General features: G+C 39.0%; 1 protein-coding gene across 1 annotated transcript; it reads left to right on the top strand.

Annotated features, from left to right (window-relative positions):
* The first annotated feature begins 260 nt into the window (after window positions 1–260).
* On the top strand, window positions 261–16,361 carry dpydb (dihydropyrimidine dehydrogenase b). Its single transcript, XM_062404072.1, has 25 exons — window positions 261–507; window positions 3,952–4,062; window positions 4,205–4,287; window positions 5,621–5,708; window positions 5,820–5,981; window positions 6,488–6,684; window positions 7,019–7,100; window positions 7,514–7,601; window positions 7,786–7,893; window positions 8,479–8,648; window positions 8,734–8,944; window positions 9,116–9,300; window positions 10,243–10,458; window positions 10,721–10,885; window positions 10,966–11,034; window positions 11,175–11,258; window positions 11,346–11,466; window positions 11,625–11,744; window positions 12,599–12,741; window positions 13,330–13,384; window positions 13,775–13,896; window positions 14,104–14,253; window positions 14,537–14,599; window positions 15,463–15,540; window positions 15,638–16,361. Exons 1-25 carry the CDS (start codon window positions 478–480, stop codon window positions 15,797–15,799), a joined length of 3,063 nt encoding a protein of 1,020 aa, XP_062260056.1. The 5' UTR covers window positions 261–477; the 3' UTR covers window positions 15,800–16,361.
* Window positions 16,362–19,147: the final 2,786 nt, after the last annotated feature.

The raw sequence follows: 19,147 nt of genomic DNA, 5'->3' as shown, positions 1-19,147 counted from the left end.
TCTGTCTGGTTTGTCTTTGAGACAGACAGGAAAGAGTGAAACAGGGAATTATGTATATAATAGAAAAGAAACAGGCATGCGGGGCTCCACTCCCTTCACATGAAGTGGAATTTGGACCCAACAGTTTTTACTGGTTTGACTTATACAAAGCTCAGCTGCAAAACACCCACAAAACTTGCCCCATACCCAGCTCTGCGGTACTTTAACCCCCGGAGACTGATAACAGCTCTGTTTGTTGGCCGACCTAATCGACCGGTCTCTCGGTGAAAAGACAATTTGGTTTGGTGATATTAAGAGGTCAGCTTGTCATCTAACATCTCTGTTAGTAAGTGAAGCAGGCTAAGGAGGAGCTCGCACATAGTTCCATTTGGGAGCAGAGCAGTCCCGGACAGTGCTTCGGACCTCTAATCCAGAGACCATCAAGAATCTCCTGAAGATTATTTAAAGGGCTTCACTCTTAAATTGGAAAGAAGCATCATGTTGAGTAAAGACCTTCCAGACATTGAGGTAAACTATTGAATGAATGTTTGATCTCATTTCTCAGCAGGATTCTTCAGTTGTCTATGTCGTCATAAATAAACCATGTATCCACTTATTCACAACAGATTTAAAATAAAAACATACATTTAGGCTTTTAATATTTTTTGGGTAATATTGTCAGTGCAAATCATGGTTCTTCGAAGTTTGGAATACACATTTTTTTATTCCTGAATGAAGGTCAAGGTCAGTCTTTGGTTATATTTACCTTGATGTATACAACACAAACACAAGTCTTGAACCCTTTAAACCTTTTTGAATGTGTTTGATGACAGAGTGACTCCTCTGACAGGGTTTTTATATTACTCAACAACCTGTTAAAGAAAAAGTATAAATCTGTGCACCTGCTGAAATACCTCACCATTACAGAGTACTATAAATTAATTGATAAGAAAATTAAAATCCTCTTTATTAGTCCTCAATGCATTTTATTATAAGTGCAAAGAGAATTATTGAATTGAGTTTGGGGATTAGCCTCCACTACTACATATGGACAAAACACTAATCCAAGGCTTCACATGGGGCCACCGTGCACATGAGTTAACCACTGATGCATCTTATTCATTGGACAGTAGAAAAGCACTGTTCTTCTACTTCTCATTTTACTTGACAGGAGTTCTACTCAGACTGTGAAACGATTATGTAATGTCTACAGTGGCTTTGGTTTGAATTTTCTGAAGTTAGAATAAAAAAATAATCCCACTGTTATCCGGGTAACTTCGACGTAGAATTTAGAATATAGGACAAGATGGTAAATGTCCAGTTAGTAGATGAAAGCAAGTGTTAGCGGCCACCAGCAAATGCTAGGGACATAAGTTAGTTATTAGTTGTCATCAAGAGTTTTGGCCTTGTTATCAAAGATACACGCTGAACTTGAGGGTACGCTGAGGCTAAAGGTAACTCTGACTGGCTACTGGATTGTATGGCAGTGCTATGAAAGCCATGTGGCCATCTCAGTAGAGCAGTTGGGATCTTTCCTCCTGATCCAGAGCTATTGGCTGCAGCGTTCTGCAGTCTGTGATGTCATGATTTTTCCCCTAGTCATTTTGGAATAGAAGGATATCTCGCTCTCTGCCCTGGTTACATTCTTTTCTTTTAATGAAAAATGTCTCTTGTGTGTCAACCAACTTCATCACTGAAATCCGGACTTAAGCAATTTAGTGGACCTAAATACTGGGGAGATCACTGTGGAAATTGAAGGAAATACATAATATAGAAGTCATTTAACACAACATCTTAAAATCAATCAAATTTTATTTGTATAGACCATATCCAAATATCACAATTTTCCTCAATGGGCTTAACAAGGTTCGACATCCTCTGTTCTTAACCCTCAACAAGCGTAAGGAAAAACGCTCCAAAAAACACACGTGAGGGATCCCTCTCACAGGAGGGACAGAAGTGCGATAGATGCCATGAGTAACTGACCACAAAATTACAATATTTACAGTTTTTTACCTAATGGAAAAGTGTGTCAATGTCTGCCAATAATGGTAGAATATGTGAGTAGGCATATTGTATAACAAGCAATCTTGTTCTTATCAAAGTGCATGATCAGCCACCACGATTCCAATCCACAATCCACCATTACGATTCATGCTAGCTGCCACCATGATCACGATCTACGATCCACCATCATGATCCAAGCTGTGCTGCAGTAGTGAACCTGGACCTGCTAATGATAAATCAAGAGGACTCCAGGGAAGGAGTCAAGTCAGTAACATGTATTGATGAGACATTAATGTGACAAAGACGAAAGAGAAGCTCCACATGTCATGTGCCCCCGACAAGGAAAAGGAAAAAAAAGGTTTTACTCTTAAACGTACAGATGGTGGAACTGAAACTGGGAGATGTGTCGACAAGAGAGGAGCTTGATGGCTGAAAGCTCTGGCTTCTACTCTACTTTTAGAGACTTTGAGGACGACAAGTAAGCCTGAGTTCTGGGAGCACAGTGCTTTAGTGGGTTGATATAGTCCTATGACCTCTTTAATGTATAAACTTAAACACTCTAGAGGCCTATTACATCACAAGAAATAATATACATTCCACTGAAAGTGAAAATAATAAAATCATTAAATGAGCTGCATGAATACAGTCAAATATATTAGTAACAAAGTGAATATTAAAGGCTGCACATTATATGGCTAGGTTTCAACAATAGATCTTCCTGACAGCAGCTTTTACAACCAAAACTGAGGCGTAGAAGTGTTTTGTGAGACCTACAAGTGATCACGCAAACTTACTTTCCTTTACTATACTGATCTGTCTTGATAAATATTCTAATCTGCCTCTTTAACTTGTTGTAGCAATGAGGATTAAAAGGATAAAACGTCATGTTATGTTGACCCGATGTGGTCTAATGGTCTTTTGTAACAAGCCACGTGTTTTGTGCCATGCATAAGAAGCTGTAGATCAGTAACGTACGGTCAGAGTGAAGGTATGCATGTGCAGAGATGTGACATTTTTTCTATCAACACAGGTTAGGAAAGTATGCATTCAAATATGCATACTTTATGTTTAAAAAACCCTATCTTTTCTTTATAGAAATAATAATAACGTGACAAAATGTTATGCTAAACCTCTATTATGTAATTTTAAACTATAAAGCCGTTACATATTCATCCAACATGGTCACATAACGTCAGTGCATCGACCCTGCAGCTCATCATTATCTTATCATTTTGACCCCAACCAACCATCAAACAAGCAAACTTCCTAGAATGTTCCATGGTATCAGTGTTTTTGCCAGCAGATTCCCATGTTTCAAGACAGACGACAGCAGTGGCTCATGAGTAACAGGTGGAGAGCAAAGTTTCAATGCAAAGTTTCCATTTATAATCCACAATTCTAAAAACTCAAGTTAGCAAAAAGGATACAATTTGTTTAACTAGATTTATGGACTTAACAAGATATTAGCAATACACAGATATTGACATAATGTTAGAGGTGGTGTTTGTTATATATGTTTATATTCCCAAATCCCAAATGGACATGCTCATTCAAATGAGGATACACGAAGATGGGGCATGTTTGACAGACACATAAAGTTAACCTTCCTTAACGTGAACATCATGATGATTACAAACATTTTTGGAATCATAACACTGGAGATCAATTTCCAAGTGGGTTTTTTGTTTCGTTTTTGTTTTGATAATCCGGACATGTTGTTTTTAAAATGAGAAATGTATCGTTATCATAATAATATAGCTTTGCTATCCTAAAATAACAACATACTCTACTCATGATCTTGTTACAACAGGATAAAAAAGAAAGTTGCAACCTTGGCTTTCATAATGAACGTTTTAGGTGGTATATGTTTCCTGGAGTAGTTTTTGATGGGGGCCTAAGAATCATGATTTAAAGTTCTGTCTATTTTTACTGATGTGTTGTTCTATTTTACATAATTTCTTACAGAGCCTCCTGGCTCTGAATCCCAGGGTGAACACTCATGCTCACATCATGTCCACAGCAGATAAGAAGAAAGAAAAGAAACACTGGAAAAGAAACCCTGAGAGAAACTGTGACGTAAGATTTACCACACAAAAGACACACAGCCATAATTTGGTTGCATGATATAGTATATAGCATTTTCTCTCCTTTTTACCCAGTTTCATCATTGGACATGATGTCTTCATTGTTCTTTTTTCTCCTCTCTTCTTTCTCTCAGTCTTGTGTGACGTTGGAGAACAACTTTGATGACATCAAACACACAACACTGAGCGAGCGCGGAGCTCTACGAGAAGCACTAAGGTGAGAATGAATTATATTATTATTCGTAACACAACTGCACAATGTCAACTGAATTCGTAAAGAACAATGTAGTGAAACATCGTGATGACGATGGCTTCGGGAGGAGGGGGTGTCACAAAGTTTGGTTCAGCATCAGGTGGACTGTCAGCCATTACTCATGGACAATTGCGTTGTCTATCAGCTCAACCTTATTGCCTGGTAAAGAAAGTACAGTTGAGGTTTTTAGCCGTTATTCCATACCTCAACAACTAGGATGATTTTAATTTACACTGAATCATTTGTAGTGGTTCCAGAAAATGAGGATTCTACATCATCTATGTCTTTTTCTGTTGTATCATCATGATTTTTAAATGAAATAACCATCTATCAGATGGACCACATGAAATATGGTACACCACCATGTGCACCACAGCTCAAACCAAACGCGCAATGAGAAAGTCGATGCACTGGTTGATGTGAATGAATAATCACAGGTTGTGTTTGAAAACACAAAAGACCCCGCAGCTCCAATCACGCAATAATGCAAAAATTTAATCTCGGAATTTCCACACAACAAGCTAGTATTTGCGTGATTGGTGTGAGCGCAGCATAACAACATAATGAGCTCAAGATTTAAAGACATTTCCCAGTAGCCACAGCTGTTCTTTGCATTATTCTTAGTTCGGTATCAGCAATTGTTACGATATTAGCATGCCAACTAGCCAAACTAAGATGGTGAACATAGTAAACATTACATCTGTTAAACTTAATCGTGTTTGCAAATGATGTTATTTAGCCTTTTTCAAGATGATCTGTTCCTCTGCAGCCTCTCAAAATGTTTTAACATTGCTGTACTTCAATAATCATTTTTCAACCCATATTTTGGGATTCTTTTTATCACTTTGGTGATTTTTTCTTAAACTTTTAAGCTAATTTAATCCTAATGCCATCTCTACGCACAAGTCACAGTCTAGATGTTTCGGGTTCCTTGATGGTGAAAAAAGCTACCAAACACCATCAGAGCTTGGCCGTCTCTTTCTATAATCACATTCCTCTTGAAGAGAACAGTTTCTCTACTTACATCTCTTACGCTCGAACGTATCTGATCAGAACATACTGTGACTTCTTTAGGTGATCTCCTATACTTTGTTTTACTGAACAGGTATTACTTAGTTTAAGGTCTCCTACTGTACTGACGCTTTCGTGTTGTCGCTTGTCAAACGGTGCTTTGGATGTCAGCCAATTTAATGCATTATGCATCAATAGTTTTTGCTTCTCTTTCTGAATCGAAACAAGATCTTTTAATCAAAGCAATTTCTTTAAACTGTCCAATAAAAGTAAAATATGTGTTTAGGTGTCTAAAATGTGTCGATGCTCCCTGTCAGAAGAGCTGCCCGACTAACCTGGACATCAAGTCATTCATTACAAGCATCTCTAATAAGGTAATCAAATTCATTCATACACTGTTGCCTGCATGAATGATGCTTGCAAAAAGTAATCCAATAAAGAAAGAATAATGACGAATCGTGTGTGTGTGTGTGTGTGTGTACCAGAACTATTATGGCGCAGCTCGGGTCATCCTATCTGACAACCCCCTGGGTTTGACCTGTGGAATGGTTTGCCCCACATCAGATCTCTGTGTAGGAGGCTGTAACCTGTATGCATCTGAGGAAGGACCTATCAACATCGGGGGGTTACAGCAGTTTGCCACTGAGGTACAAAACATGTGATTAGCTGTTTCTGGAATTTTACTTCTAAAATCATCTCTGTGGTGGTAGTTTATAACAACCAACCACTCAAATGACTCCAATGTCAGTTTTTGCCATTTACAGTTTGGTCATGATTATCTCAAATACCCATTGACTGTCCAGTACGTGTATGTGATTATGTTTTTGACAACCAAATAACTATTAATCGGCATAATGCACACAATTATACAACTCTTACACTATCATCTAAACATATACACATCAGACTTTTCTCTCTTGTTAATTATTTGCTCTTGGCTCACAATTTTTAAATTATTTAGAACACATATTGTCCACTTTAAAACAACAGTATATTTCTTTTTTAACTTTGATTAGCAGCTTTTTTTCTTTCCAATGCTGACCACAGTGTAAACTGTTCATTACATAGCCTCAAGTCAGCTATGACATGAATGCAGTGTATTAAAGAGATTGACAAGGGTATTACTTCAATTGTATTTGTTATTTTTCCCCAGGTATTCAGTAAGATGGGCATCCCTCAGGTCAGGAATCCTGAACTCCCACCGCCTGATGAGATGCCAGAGTCTTACCACAGCCCCATTGCTCTGATTGGCTGTGGCCCAGCATCAATCAGCTGTGCTACCTTCCTGGCCCGTCTGGGATATGAAAATATTACTATATTCGAGAGACAGAAATACATTGGAGGGCTGAGGTAAGGTATAATTATCTGTCTACGTTATATCTGAACAGATTATACAAAGCAGGGGTTAAGATAAAGCTAATTAACTACAATAAAAAAAAAATCAACAATACTAAAATAATAGCAAATTAATTAGTGGATTAATTGGGGAGTTAGGGTAGCAAAAGATAACAGTAGCTGAATCCTTGCCTCCAATAAAAAATAATAATGAGAGAGACAGACAGACAGATGTATTGATTTTGAGACGTCGCAAATTGGCCTTATGAAGTTACATTGTGTAATATCAAGAAGAGAGACATATAAAATGTTCAAATGTTCAAATATATATATTTGCTCCTCCATGCAGCACAGCAGAAATCCCCCAGTTCCGACTTCCCTATGAGGTTGTCCAGTTTGAAGTAGATCTGATGAAAGATCTGGGAGTGAAGGTATGAAGTCACACACTTTTCAGATGTATATTTCTGAAATTATGTAGCAGTGTTTACATAAATAGTGAAATATGTGATGCATGGCTATTATCAAAAAAATTCCACTTTATTACATTTCTTGATTATTAATAGTCATAATGGCCTCGGTATATAAAGTAATACAAACAGATAACAAGCTAAAGATTTGGTAGAAAAAACATTTAATACACCACATTCAATACTTTATACTTCATATCTTCCGTTTAACCTAGTGAACTTAAAGGTTAAAGAATCTTTAGATTGCTTATACTGGGATCAAATGAAGAAAAATTATAACTGTAGAGACCCAACACTGTTAAATGTATTAAATATTAGCAATAAGACAGTATTGCTGACTCAAGCTCACTGTTGTTAATATGTGTGTATGTGTACAGGTGGTGTGTGAGAAGGGTCTTGGTGTGAACGGAATGACTCTGACGTCCCTGAAGGAGGAAGGATATAAAGCTGTCTTTATTGGCATTGGTGAGTGCCACTTGCAAAACTAGTTGCAAAGTTGTAATGGATTATTTTAACTTTTAGACAGCTCCCCTTAACAATTACACTGTATCTGTAACACAAAACTATTTTCTTCCAATATGTCGCTTTTCTGTGTCTCAGTGCATTTGTATACATCTGTGTAAGGTTTTTTTTTTGTGTGTGACTTCAGGTCTCCCTCAGGCCAACAGAGCTGCAATCTTTAAGGATTTGACCATGGATCAAGGCTTCTTCACCTCCAAAGACTTTCTGCCCATGGTGGCTTTAGCAAGCAAGAAAGGTAAGTCAACTTGAAACAAAGATATCCCTTAGAAAGCCAGTCAGGTAAGATGCTTTGACTCATATAACAATATTCAGTAATACCTTTAGGGACAGGACATAAATCAGGTGCCAGCTGTGCAGTTCTGATAATACATTACATAATCTTATAAAAATTAGATCATTAGTCACATTAACAACTCAACATATTCAGCTCTGGCTCTCACAGGTACTCAAGAACAAACGCACTCACTCTGACATCACTAGCTATTTTACTTAACTTGGTAGTAATGAGAAAATCAAACAGGAAATGGGTTGGTTGAAATGTACAGGAAGGGATACAGCCCCACCTTACTTCACATTCTTAGTCTGGCTATATTTCTAGATGCCTCTGCAATAATGAGTCATTTGATCCCATTGACACAAAACCATAGAAAAATTATAAATCGTGTTTCACATCCAACTACACCAAATACATACAAAGGTTAAAGTGCATTTTTATCATCTGACTCATGGACAAATGGAAAAAAGAGCCTCAGAGAAACAGTTTGGAGCCCTCATGACTGTGTGTTTCTGTTTGTCTCGGCCTCTGTCTCCCTCTGTCTAGGTATGTGCCATTGTCGTAGCTCTCTGCCGGAGTTAAGAGGCATAGTGATCGTTTTGGGTGCTGGAGACACTGCGTTCGACTGCGCCACCTCTGCTCTTCGCTGTGGAGCCAAGAGAGTGTACGTCTGCTTCAGGAAGGGATTCACCAACATCAGGGCTGTTCCTGAAGAGGTATGACTGTGGGATGGACAGATCCATAAACTACTGGATACATGGAGATTACTAAATGTATGTGTTCTTTTTTTACTCCTGTCAGATGGAGCTGGCTAAAGAAGAGCAGTGTGAGTTCCTGCCCTTCCTCTCTCCTCGTGAGGTCATCATGAAGAATGGCCGGGTTGCCGGGTTACAGTTGTGTCGCACCGAGCAGAACGAGGAAGGAGATTGGCTGGAAGATGAGGACCAGGTTGTCAGGCTGAAGGCCGATTACATCATCAGTGCCTTTGGTTCCATGTTGAATGAACGGCAAGGTAATGAACCAATCAGGTGACTAAGACACCAAATGAACAACAGTTTGCCTTTTTGATTAAATGTCCGCAATAGTATACATTTTCATTGTTACATATGAGATACCGAGTCATTGAAGGGGTTTCCGACATGCTAACACATGTTAAACTAATCTGTGTTTGAACTGCTTAAAGTGACTGATGCCATGGCTCCTGTGAAGATGACCCGCTGGGGCACTCCAGAGGTCAACACAGACACCATGCAGACCAGTGAGCCCTGGGTGTTTGCGGGTGGAGACATAGCTGGTTTGGCAAACACCTCAGTGGAATCAGTGAACGATGGCAAACAGGCCTCATGGCACATTCACAGATACATACAGGTACTATAAAAGTAGAGATTTTCTCTTTGTCAAATATTTAAAATCCTTAAAGCTACAATATGCAAGTTCTGGAGATTAAGCATGAAATATGAGAGCAGACAGTCCTTCCAACCCTCCGTCTTCCTGCTTAGTTAAGCTTCAACCTGCATCCTTGTCATGGTCACTATCTCAGCTATAATGAAGGAATCAGGGATGTCAGTTGATCATAGTGCCGCATCTCTGCTATTATGAGTTTGAAGCCTTGATGAGGGTGACCACTTCAATTCAGTTGTATTTGTATAGCACCAAATAACACAATATGCATTCATCAAGACCTTACAATAACATAGAGAAACACAGTTCTCACAGCAAGCAAACAAACATTTGACGACTATTTCAGTTCTGTAAGACTGGTTGTTACAATATAAATTATATGAGTGATATTTATAGGTATAATGATAACAGCAACAACAAGAATAATAATAATAACAACCACAACAACAGCAGCTGTGAGCCATGAGCCTTTGGCCTTTTCTGATTGATACGTGACATTTGACTGTGGCTCAACAGGTTAGGTAGATTTTTCACTAATAAGAGAGTCAGTGGGAGAGAGAGAGACCTGTGGTGTTCATCGAGTGGTCACTAAGATTTGAAAAGTGGTATATAAATGCAGTCCATTGACCATTTAATATTGCACTTGGGTATGTTTACATGTTGATTACATGTTGTAAACATACCCACTATGACTTTTAAGACATGAGTCCAATTTTGTCCAGTAGTTGATTTTTATGACAGATGCATCATAGGAGGACGTGAAAGCATCACACAAAGAGCAGATAGAGTTTGTTCTTGTAAAGTCTGAGTAGTACGTTCATGAATAATGGGATGTGATATCACACCTAAATAGACTAAATGTAATATTAGTTTTTTTTTTATCTGCCCTCCACTTCCTTCCTCCTGTAGTCCCAGCATGGACAGATGGTGGACCCAGTCCCAAAGCTGCCATTGTTCTACAGTGCTATAGATACGGTGGACATCAGTGTAGAGGTTTGTGGAATAAAGTTTCCCAACCCATTTGGCCTGGCCTCCGCTCCTCCCACCACCAGCACGGCCATGATCAGAAGAGCTTTTGAACAAGGATGGGGTTTCGCTCTGACCAAGACTTTTGGTCTGGACAAGGTAGAGATACACTACAATCACATTGTTTGGAAGTGCACAAAAATTTTATGTTGGGTGTGTTTTGTTTTTTTACCAGAAGTAGATTTTTTTGAAGACCCTATAGGAGATTTTTTAGATGTTTCTTTCACCATTAGCAAAAGAACATGGATCCTCCCTCAATTATGTTCAATATCAGTTTACGCACTGTAGGTATTTTAAAGAGGCCTTTAAATACTTGTCAAAGAGCATTTTACATCATCGTACTTAACCCATGTCTCTGCAGGACCTGGTGACCAACGTGTCTCCTCGTATCGTGCGTGGCACAACCTCAGGTCATGTGTACGGACCAGGCCAGGGCTCCTTCCTCAACATTGAGCTCATCAGTGAGAAGACAGCAGCCTACTGGTGTCAGTCAGTGGCTGAGCTGAAGAGGGACTTCCCCAACAATGTCAGTCACATCACATTTGCTGTTGTTGCCTGGGTGGTGGTGAGCATTTGAAAATGAATCTCTCCCCATCCCTCTGCCAGGTGGTGATCTCCAGTATAATGTGCAGTTACAACAAGGAAGACTGGACAGAAATAACTAAGATGGCAGTGGTGAGACCAACCACTATCCGATAATATAATGTCACTCATAGATCACACAGGGTATAATTATGGTGTATTTAAAAAGTGCATCAAATGTTTCAAGTGTGTAGTTAGTAGAAAAAAGAAAAAAATATATATTTTATGTTTAGGCTTCAGGAGCAGATGCACTGGAGCTGAATCTGTCCTGTCCTCATGGGATGGGAGAGAGAGGGATGGGACTTGCCTGTGGACAGGTGCGGGGAAATGCACAAACACACACACACACACACATACACTTACAGACTCACAGCCTGTTTTTTGATATGTGTGTTTGTTATTAGGACCCGGTGATGGTGCGTAACATCTGTCGCTGGGTGCGTGAAGCCTCTCCCATTCCGTTCTTTGCCAAACTGACACCAAACGTGACTAACGTTGTTGACATTGCCAAAGCTGCTCATGAAGGTGAACACACCTCACCACGCTCACAAGCTTCTGTTTCTTCCCTCTATGTCATTTCTGCTATTTCTTTTTATTGAATATCAATTCATTTCAACAATACAGGTATGTAAAGAGAGTCTAGGACACATGTTGACTGTTGTTATTGTTGTGTTGTTTCATAGGTGGAGCAGATGGAGTCACTGCTACCAACACAGTGTCAGGTATGATGGGACTGAAGGCAGATGGCTCGCCTTGGCCAAGTGTTGGAAATGGAAAACGCACCACGTATGGAGGCGTGTCAGGTAAAGACACGTAAAAAAACACAATCATACATACAATCCCTTGAAATTGTTATTGTTATTGTCACTATCATCACTACTATGAAGGAAACACATCTTTGAAGAGCCAATAAATGTACGGAAAGAATGGAAAAGGAAAGAGTAAAGGGGGATTTATCAAAATGAAAGCAGAGTTCAAGATGTGTTGACATTTACTCCATTATTGTGGTTGAGCTTGTAAATTTCCCTTATTGAGCATCTTTCATCAGAGCCTCTCTGCCTGGTAAACAGCCATGTTTACAATCTTGTAACAAAGGCTTTCTGGTACACATTTGTGGTCATGCAGAGAATAACCAAATCTAGCCTCACGGCTCAGTCCAAAGCCACGGAAAATAATATAAAACCCCTCTTTATGTGTTTACAGATACAGTTTTAAGCCCTGTGTGACAAAATGCAATTTGTGAATATGGGCTATACAAATACAAGTTTATTGATTGAATGACAGTTGGTGTACAGTGACCGCTGTACCTATGCATTGATGACAAGTAAATACACCGTACACACTACAGACCCACACCTTCACTTAGTGGCTGCAGGTTAAAAGGTTATTGTAGGAAAAGTTTCTGATTGTTTTACCATGTAGTGATTGAAGATAACTTTGACTCAAACTTGAAATAGTGACCAATTAAAAAACCCATCATTCCTCTGTGTCATGATATTCACAAAATATTGAAACGAATTGAAACCACAGATTGGGAGAAGTGCATGACATGAAAATAAACTAAAATACTGTCTTTCAGATTATCCTGAAACATGATATTCATACTGCATCATTGGTGATACTACAAAACATTGAGCACTTTCCTTTTTGTGTGCAGGAAACGCCATCAGACCCATAGCTCTTAAAGCGGTATCAGCGATCGGCAGAGCAATTCCTGGTTTTCCTATTTTGGCCACTGGGGGCATTGACTCAGCAGAGACTGGACTACAGTTTCTCCACGCTGGAGCGTCAGTGTTACAGGTGATACTTATGTCACTGTTACTGCTTTGATGATACAGTGCAGGGAGCATCAATGTAAGGCAGTTTGTTAAGAAAAGCTAAATATGTTGATATACAGAGAGCTAATATTGTTTATCTGTTTTACAATATTTGAATTCAATGTGTTAAGTAATGTTATTTAAGCCATTCCATTCATTATGTATTTATCCTGACAGCTATCTTTATATTTGTTAAATTTTGTTGTCCTTAGCAATTTGTATAAGTTACTTTATTTAATTTCAAAGGGAACCACATTCCTGATTTAGAAATATCAAATAATTATGACAATGAAGTAGTGGCCATGTTGTGGTGGACAAGAAAAATAGCATACTTTTTAAGTTCTGCAAAACAGCACTCGTGCTTAGAGGTAACACATAGGTTTAATTGGAGCAGTGACAAGAATTGAAGCAACAAGCTGCAGTTCTCCAAAAAATACAAATGGCTAAATACGTATTTACAACATTACAATTACTTTCATAAAAAATAAAATCCACTCGTGTGTGTGTGTCCACTCGTTTGTGTGTGTTTCTTGTTAACACATATCTGTCTCCCTGTGTGTTATCACAACAGGTGTGCAGCGCAGTTCAGAACCAGGATTTCACAGTTATTGAGGATTACTGCGTAGGTATGTAACTATGTATACTATATATCATTCTTGGTGAAAAAACATCAATCTAACCCAAAATATTTAACCCCAAAGCGAAAAATTACCAAAAAATTTTTTAATGTATTTAACCTAGTCCTTCAAGGAAAACATTTTTTTTTCTTATTTTTGAAAAATCACATTATTCTTTGTTGATGAGCCCAGTATATATACCAGTGTTCTAGAAGTAAAGCTACTCACTCTTCACAGAGCTTTTATAACATTTTCCAGGTGTTGGGATGTGCACACAAACTGAGTGCCCTCAATCCTCCTGAACTAACCGCCAACCTGAAAAGGTTCTGGTGTATGTGTGAGATATGTGAGATATGTTCAGGATAAGATCATAACAACACTGTTATTGTATGAATCCAGGTCTGAAGGCCTTGTTGTACCTCAAGAGCATGGAGCTGAAGGACTGGGACGGTCAGTCCCCTCCAACAGAGAGACACCAGAAAGGAAAACCAGTTCCCAGACTAGAAGAACTGGTTGGACAGGTATCGCTATTTACTGATGTTTCTATTTCTGTAATTATACTGTTATAATATTAATATTTTCACCACAACTGTACAGAAGTAGGTAATTGGTTGTTTGGTGCTGAATATGCATGCAACACGAAAAACCGCTTGTCTTTTTAGTTTAAATCGAATCTGTCCTCTAAACAGTAGTTTGTTGTGTATTTGTTTGTTTGTTTGTGTGTATAGAGCCTCCCCAGCTTTGGTCCATACCTCCAGCGGAAGGAAGAAGCCCTTGCTGACTACAAGAAACAGCTCAGAAACACTGTTAAAACTGATGTCGGGGAAACCCACGTCCCTCGGGTTGACTCGCCCAAAAGACCCGTCCCTGCTGTCAAGGTGGCTTTGGCTTTTTTTAAGCTAATGAGCTTATATGATTCTTGCTGTTCTGGGTTTTTACCCTCATGGTTGAATGCACTTATTGGAAGCGTCAGCTCAATGATATGTAATGTAAAAGGTCCAACATGCACACATACATACAAACACACAGACATACACATTCATCATATTAATCTAAATGCTTTGTTCTGTGAAATATGTTTCTAAGCGGGTAAACGTCTGTGCTTTGTGTGTGCTTTGTATGTGTGTGTGGGCTCGTGTGTGGTAATGGCTGTGTTTGTAGGATGTGATAGCCAGAGCGTTGCGGTACATTGGAGCATACCAGGACCTTGACAACATAGAGCAGGTATGACTGTTTTTATCTCACATATTATGGCTTCCTTATGTTCTTAGAATTAAAAAGGTGCATCTGAAGTGAGTTGGTCACCCTTAAAATTAACTGAAGGGATAAGTTAGTATTCTTAAATTCTTGATATCTAAACAACCCAAACTGACTTCTCATGATCATGAGATAGAAATGTGTGAGCTTACGATGTACAGTAGTAATCATCTTTAGCATAGACCATCTACAAAGATATACATTTATAAAGATGGGCAACATGAAAACAGTATAAGATGGCAGCACCTGTATCTGGAATATTTTGGCTTCATTATTGTACAGTGGGAGAAAGTGGGGACACGTCGTCCACCTTTAGTTATTGATCTGTCGTCCCCACAGTAAAGGGAGCCTCTACCAGAGATAGGTTTGTCTAATATATGGTTGCAATATATTTATTTAAAACATAAAGCATCTTTTACATTTACACTCACATATTTGAGTGAACCAGAACATTTTAGGCTCACACTGAGCAGATCCATTGGCCGGCCGTGAAGTGTATTTTGACGAGATGACCACAGTCTGAACAATTTTAGAAAAGACAGAAAGGCAGCACAACCTTATTTGGTCTTTGTGATGCAGACACACTAACGTTCAGTTTTATATCAGAGCACAATGTTAAGGCTACAATTTTAGTTCTACAGTAATACTAATTGAAGCTCTCTATATTGTAGAAGAATTATTTTCTTATAAAAAATATTAGAGACTTCTGTATCTAAATGTTACCGTATGGTTGGTTAGAGAAATGGAGTAATAAATATATAAATTTATATAAGAGATAATAATAATGAATATAAACTGATCCCAACCCTGACCCTCAACTGTATTCTCAGGTCCAGGCTCTGATAGACGAAGAGATGTGTATCAACTGTGGTAAATGTTACATGACCTGCAATGACTCTGGATACCAGGTATGTGTGTCTGCCTGCCACATGATGATTGTTATCTCTTTCCTTCAGCATGTTTAAGAATGCTTAATTCCTGTAATACCCATTTTCTCCAATGCAGGCCATAACGTTCGATCCAGATACCCACCTTCCGTTTGTGAATGACAGCTGTACGGGCTGCAATCTGTGCCTCAGCGTCTGTCCAATCATAGACTGCATCAAGATGGTTACCAGGAAAACACCCTATCAACCTAAGAGAGGTGTACCCATTAGTACCATCTAAGAAAAACCAAAACTTTATATTTAACAATGGATATCAGACATTTCCAATGTTGGGTTTTATGGCTTAGTAATTTTCAGTTTGAGACATTGTTTCCTGTTAATCTTATTTATCATTTGATGATGTAAAGTGATAGAGATACGAGGTCCAATATGAGTATCAGAGCGATAGATAGATAGGGAGAGAGAGAGATAGAAAGAGAGAGAGAGAAAGACAATTTCCTGTTTTCTTATTTCACCTCCATTTGACCATGTGATTTTATTTTAATAGTTCTAGCTAAATTGTTGAGTTAAATAGTCACCATAAAGGCCTCAAAACTAATTTTTCAATAATTTAACTTTACTTCTGATTTAGATTACTTTATCAATTGTAATTCCTTCATTGTTGGTATCCTTCTTTCCTTTGTGTTTGTTGTGATGATTGCCTATTTCAAACCAAATTTACTTCTACTGTACACGAAGTGTATTGATGTAAAAGGAAATGCATCTTTAATACAGTATAGTTTGTGATTTAAATAAAAGTTTTCTGATGCAGCAAACCATCTGTACAGAGGAACACAAGCCAATATGATTCTTCCAGTTATCAATCAATCAATCAATCAATCAAATTTTATTTGTATAGCCCATATTCACAAATTACAATTCATCTCATAGGGCTTTAACAGGGTGTGACATCCTCTGTCCTTAACCCTCAGCAAGAGTAAGGAAAAACTACAAAAAACCCTTTTAACAGGGTAAAAATATGTAGAAACCTCAGAGAGAGCCACATGTGAGGGATCCCTCTCCCAGGACGGACAGAAGTGCAATAGATGCCACGTGCAGGACAACATCATCAATAATCAAAGTCTCTAGCAGCATTGATGAGCGTAGACATCCCGAAGGACAACCCCAACATGACATGCCAAGCAGTTGCAAGCACAGTCCATGCTCAGCAACCATCTAGACCACGATCCACCATCCAGACCAGACGCCACTCCAGTCCTCAGTCACCGTCCACCGCCGCCCACCAGGAGGACCCATCACAAGCCACCACCGCGGTCCTGGTCCACCGCCCGTGCCCAATGCCAACGCGACACAGGGTCCTCCACCAGCACCACGATCAGCCCACATGACTCAGAATCCGCCACACTGGATCCAACACCGCGACCCCCGGTGCGCGATCCACAAACCGCAATCCATGGTGCGGCCACAGAGACCCTGGATCTGCGGGTGATAAAGCAAAGGGATTCCGGGGAAGGGGGATAGGGATGGAGAAGAGGAAGGAGAAGCTGGAAAGAGAAGCTCCGTGTGTCATGTGTCATAAAATAGAACAAGTAACGTTCTGGCGCACTAATTAGCTCTAACTATAAGCTTTATCAAAAAGGATGGTAAATTATTCCACAGCCGAGGGGCTTCATGGCTAAAAGCTCTGGCTCCTACTCTACTTTTAGAGAATTTAGGGACGACAAGTAGGCTTGAATTCTTGGAGCGGAGTGCTCTAGTGGGTTTATAAGGTATTAACAGCTCTTTAAGGTATAAAGCAGTATATTATTAAGGGCCTTGAAGGTGAGGAGGAGAATTTTAAATTCTATTCTAGATTTAACTGGAAGCCAGTGTAGCGATGCTAATATTGGAGAAATGTGCTCTCTTCTCTTTGTTCTCGTCAGGACACGTGCTGCAGCATTTTGGACAAGCTGTAGAGTCTTTAACGACTTCCTGCTGGAGCCTGATAATAATTAATTACAATAGTCCAGTCTCGATGTAACAAAGGCGTGGACTAGTTTTTCTGCATCTTTTTGTGAAAGGACATGTCTAATTTTTGAAATATTACGCAAGTGGAAAAAAGCGGTCCTATAAATTTGTTTTAAGTGACTATTAAAGGATAAATCAGGATCGAAGATCACTCCCAAGTTCCTGGATGTTTCATTGGAAGCAAGGGCAATGTCGTCTAGCGCAGCTATATCATTAGATAATGCATCTCTAAGGTGTTTGGGGCCAAGTATTATAACCTCTGTTTTGTCTGAGTTTAATAAGAGAAAATTGCGGGTCATCCAGGTTTTTATGTCCTTGAGACATGTTCGAAGTTTAGTTAATTGATTACTTTGTTCAGGTTTTATTGACAAATATAACTGGGTGTCATCCGCATAGCAGTGGAAATTTACCGAGTGTGTCCTGATAATGTTTCCTAGTGGAAGCATATATAATAAAATTGGGCCGTGCACAGAGCCCTGTGGAACACCATGATTAACTTTGGTGCGCACAGATGACTCATCATTAATTTGCACAAATTGGGAGCGATCAGAAAAATACGATTTAAACCAGTTAAGGGCGGTTCCATTAATATTAATTAACTGTTTTAGTCTTTGTAATAAAATTTGATGGTCAATTGTGTCGAATGCTGCACTGAGATCTAACAGAACGAGGACAGACACAAATCCCTGATCTGAGGCTATTAAAAGGTCATTAGTGACTTTTGCCAAGGCTGTCTCTGTACTGTGATTGGCTCTAAACCCCGATTGAAAGTCTTCATATATATTATTTTCCTGGAGAAACTCACACAGCTGATTGGCTACCACTTTTTCTAAGATTTTAGAAATGAAGGGGAGGTTAGATATTGGTCTGTAATTGGCTAAAACCTCTGGGTCTAGGGTGGGTTTTTTGAGTAGGGGTTTGATGACAACTATTTTAAAAGACTGTGGTACATAACCTGATGATAATGACAGATTGATAATGTTAAGTAACGAACTATCAATTAGGGGCAGAATTTCTTTAAGTAATTTGGTAGGAATGGGATCTAAGATACAGGTTGTTGGTTTAGAACCTGAGATTAATTTGGTAAACTGATCACGGGTGATCAGAGAGAAGCTGTCTAAGTAATGGGTGGGATTCTCAGCCGTTTCTGAGATCTCTGTTGTTGGGAGGGTATTAGTGCCAATTGAGGGCAGGAGATGGTTGATTTTATTTCTAATAGTTTGAATTTTATCATTAAAAAAGGTCATAAAGATATTGCTATTTAGGGATCGAGGAATACTGGGTTCGGTGGAGGTGTGACTCACTGTCAGCCTGGCTACAGTGCTGAAGAGAAACCTGGGGTTGTTTTTATTCTCTTCTATTAGTTTTGAATAGTAGGCGGCTCTTGCTTTGTGGAGAGCCTTTTTATATTCTTTAACACTATTCTTCCAGTCTATGAGGTTTTCAACATTGTTGCTGGAGCGCCACTTCCTTTCTAGTTTTCTTGATAATTGTTTTAACTCATTTGTCTGGGAATTATACCACGGAGCTAATTTACTATGTTTGACATTTTTCTTTTTTAGAGGCGCTATTGAGTCTAATGTTAATCGTAATGAGTCTGCAGAGCTATCGACGAGGTGGT

This window comes from Platichthys flesus, chromosome 14 (genome assembly GCF_949316205.1).
Source record: "Platichthys flesus chromosome 14, fPlaFle2.1, whole genome shotgun sequence".
NCBI classification, from domain to species: Eukaryota; Metazoa; Chordata; class Actinopteri; order Pleuronectiformes; family Pleuronectidae; genus Platichthys; species Platichthys flesus.
Note: the sequence above shows the minus strand (reverse complement) of the source record. Positions and strands in the feature narration are given on the sequence as shown.

Coding starts and splice junctions, on each gene's coding strand:
- dpydb (XM_062404072.1), top strand. CDS start 478: ATGTTGAGTAAAGACCTTCCAGACATTGAG. Junction 13,385..13,774: donor TATTGAGGATTACTGCGTAG/GTATGTAACTAT, acceptor GTATGAATCCAG/GTCTGAAGGCCTTGTTGTAC. Junction 14,254..14,536: donor GACCCGTCCCTGCTGTCAAG/GTGGCTTTGGCT, acceptor CTGTGTTTGTAG/GATGTGATAGCCAGAGCGTT.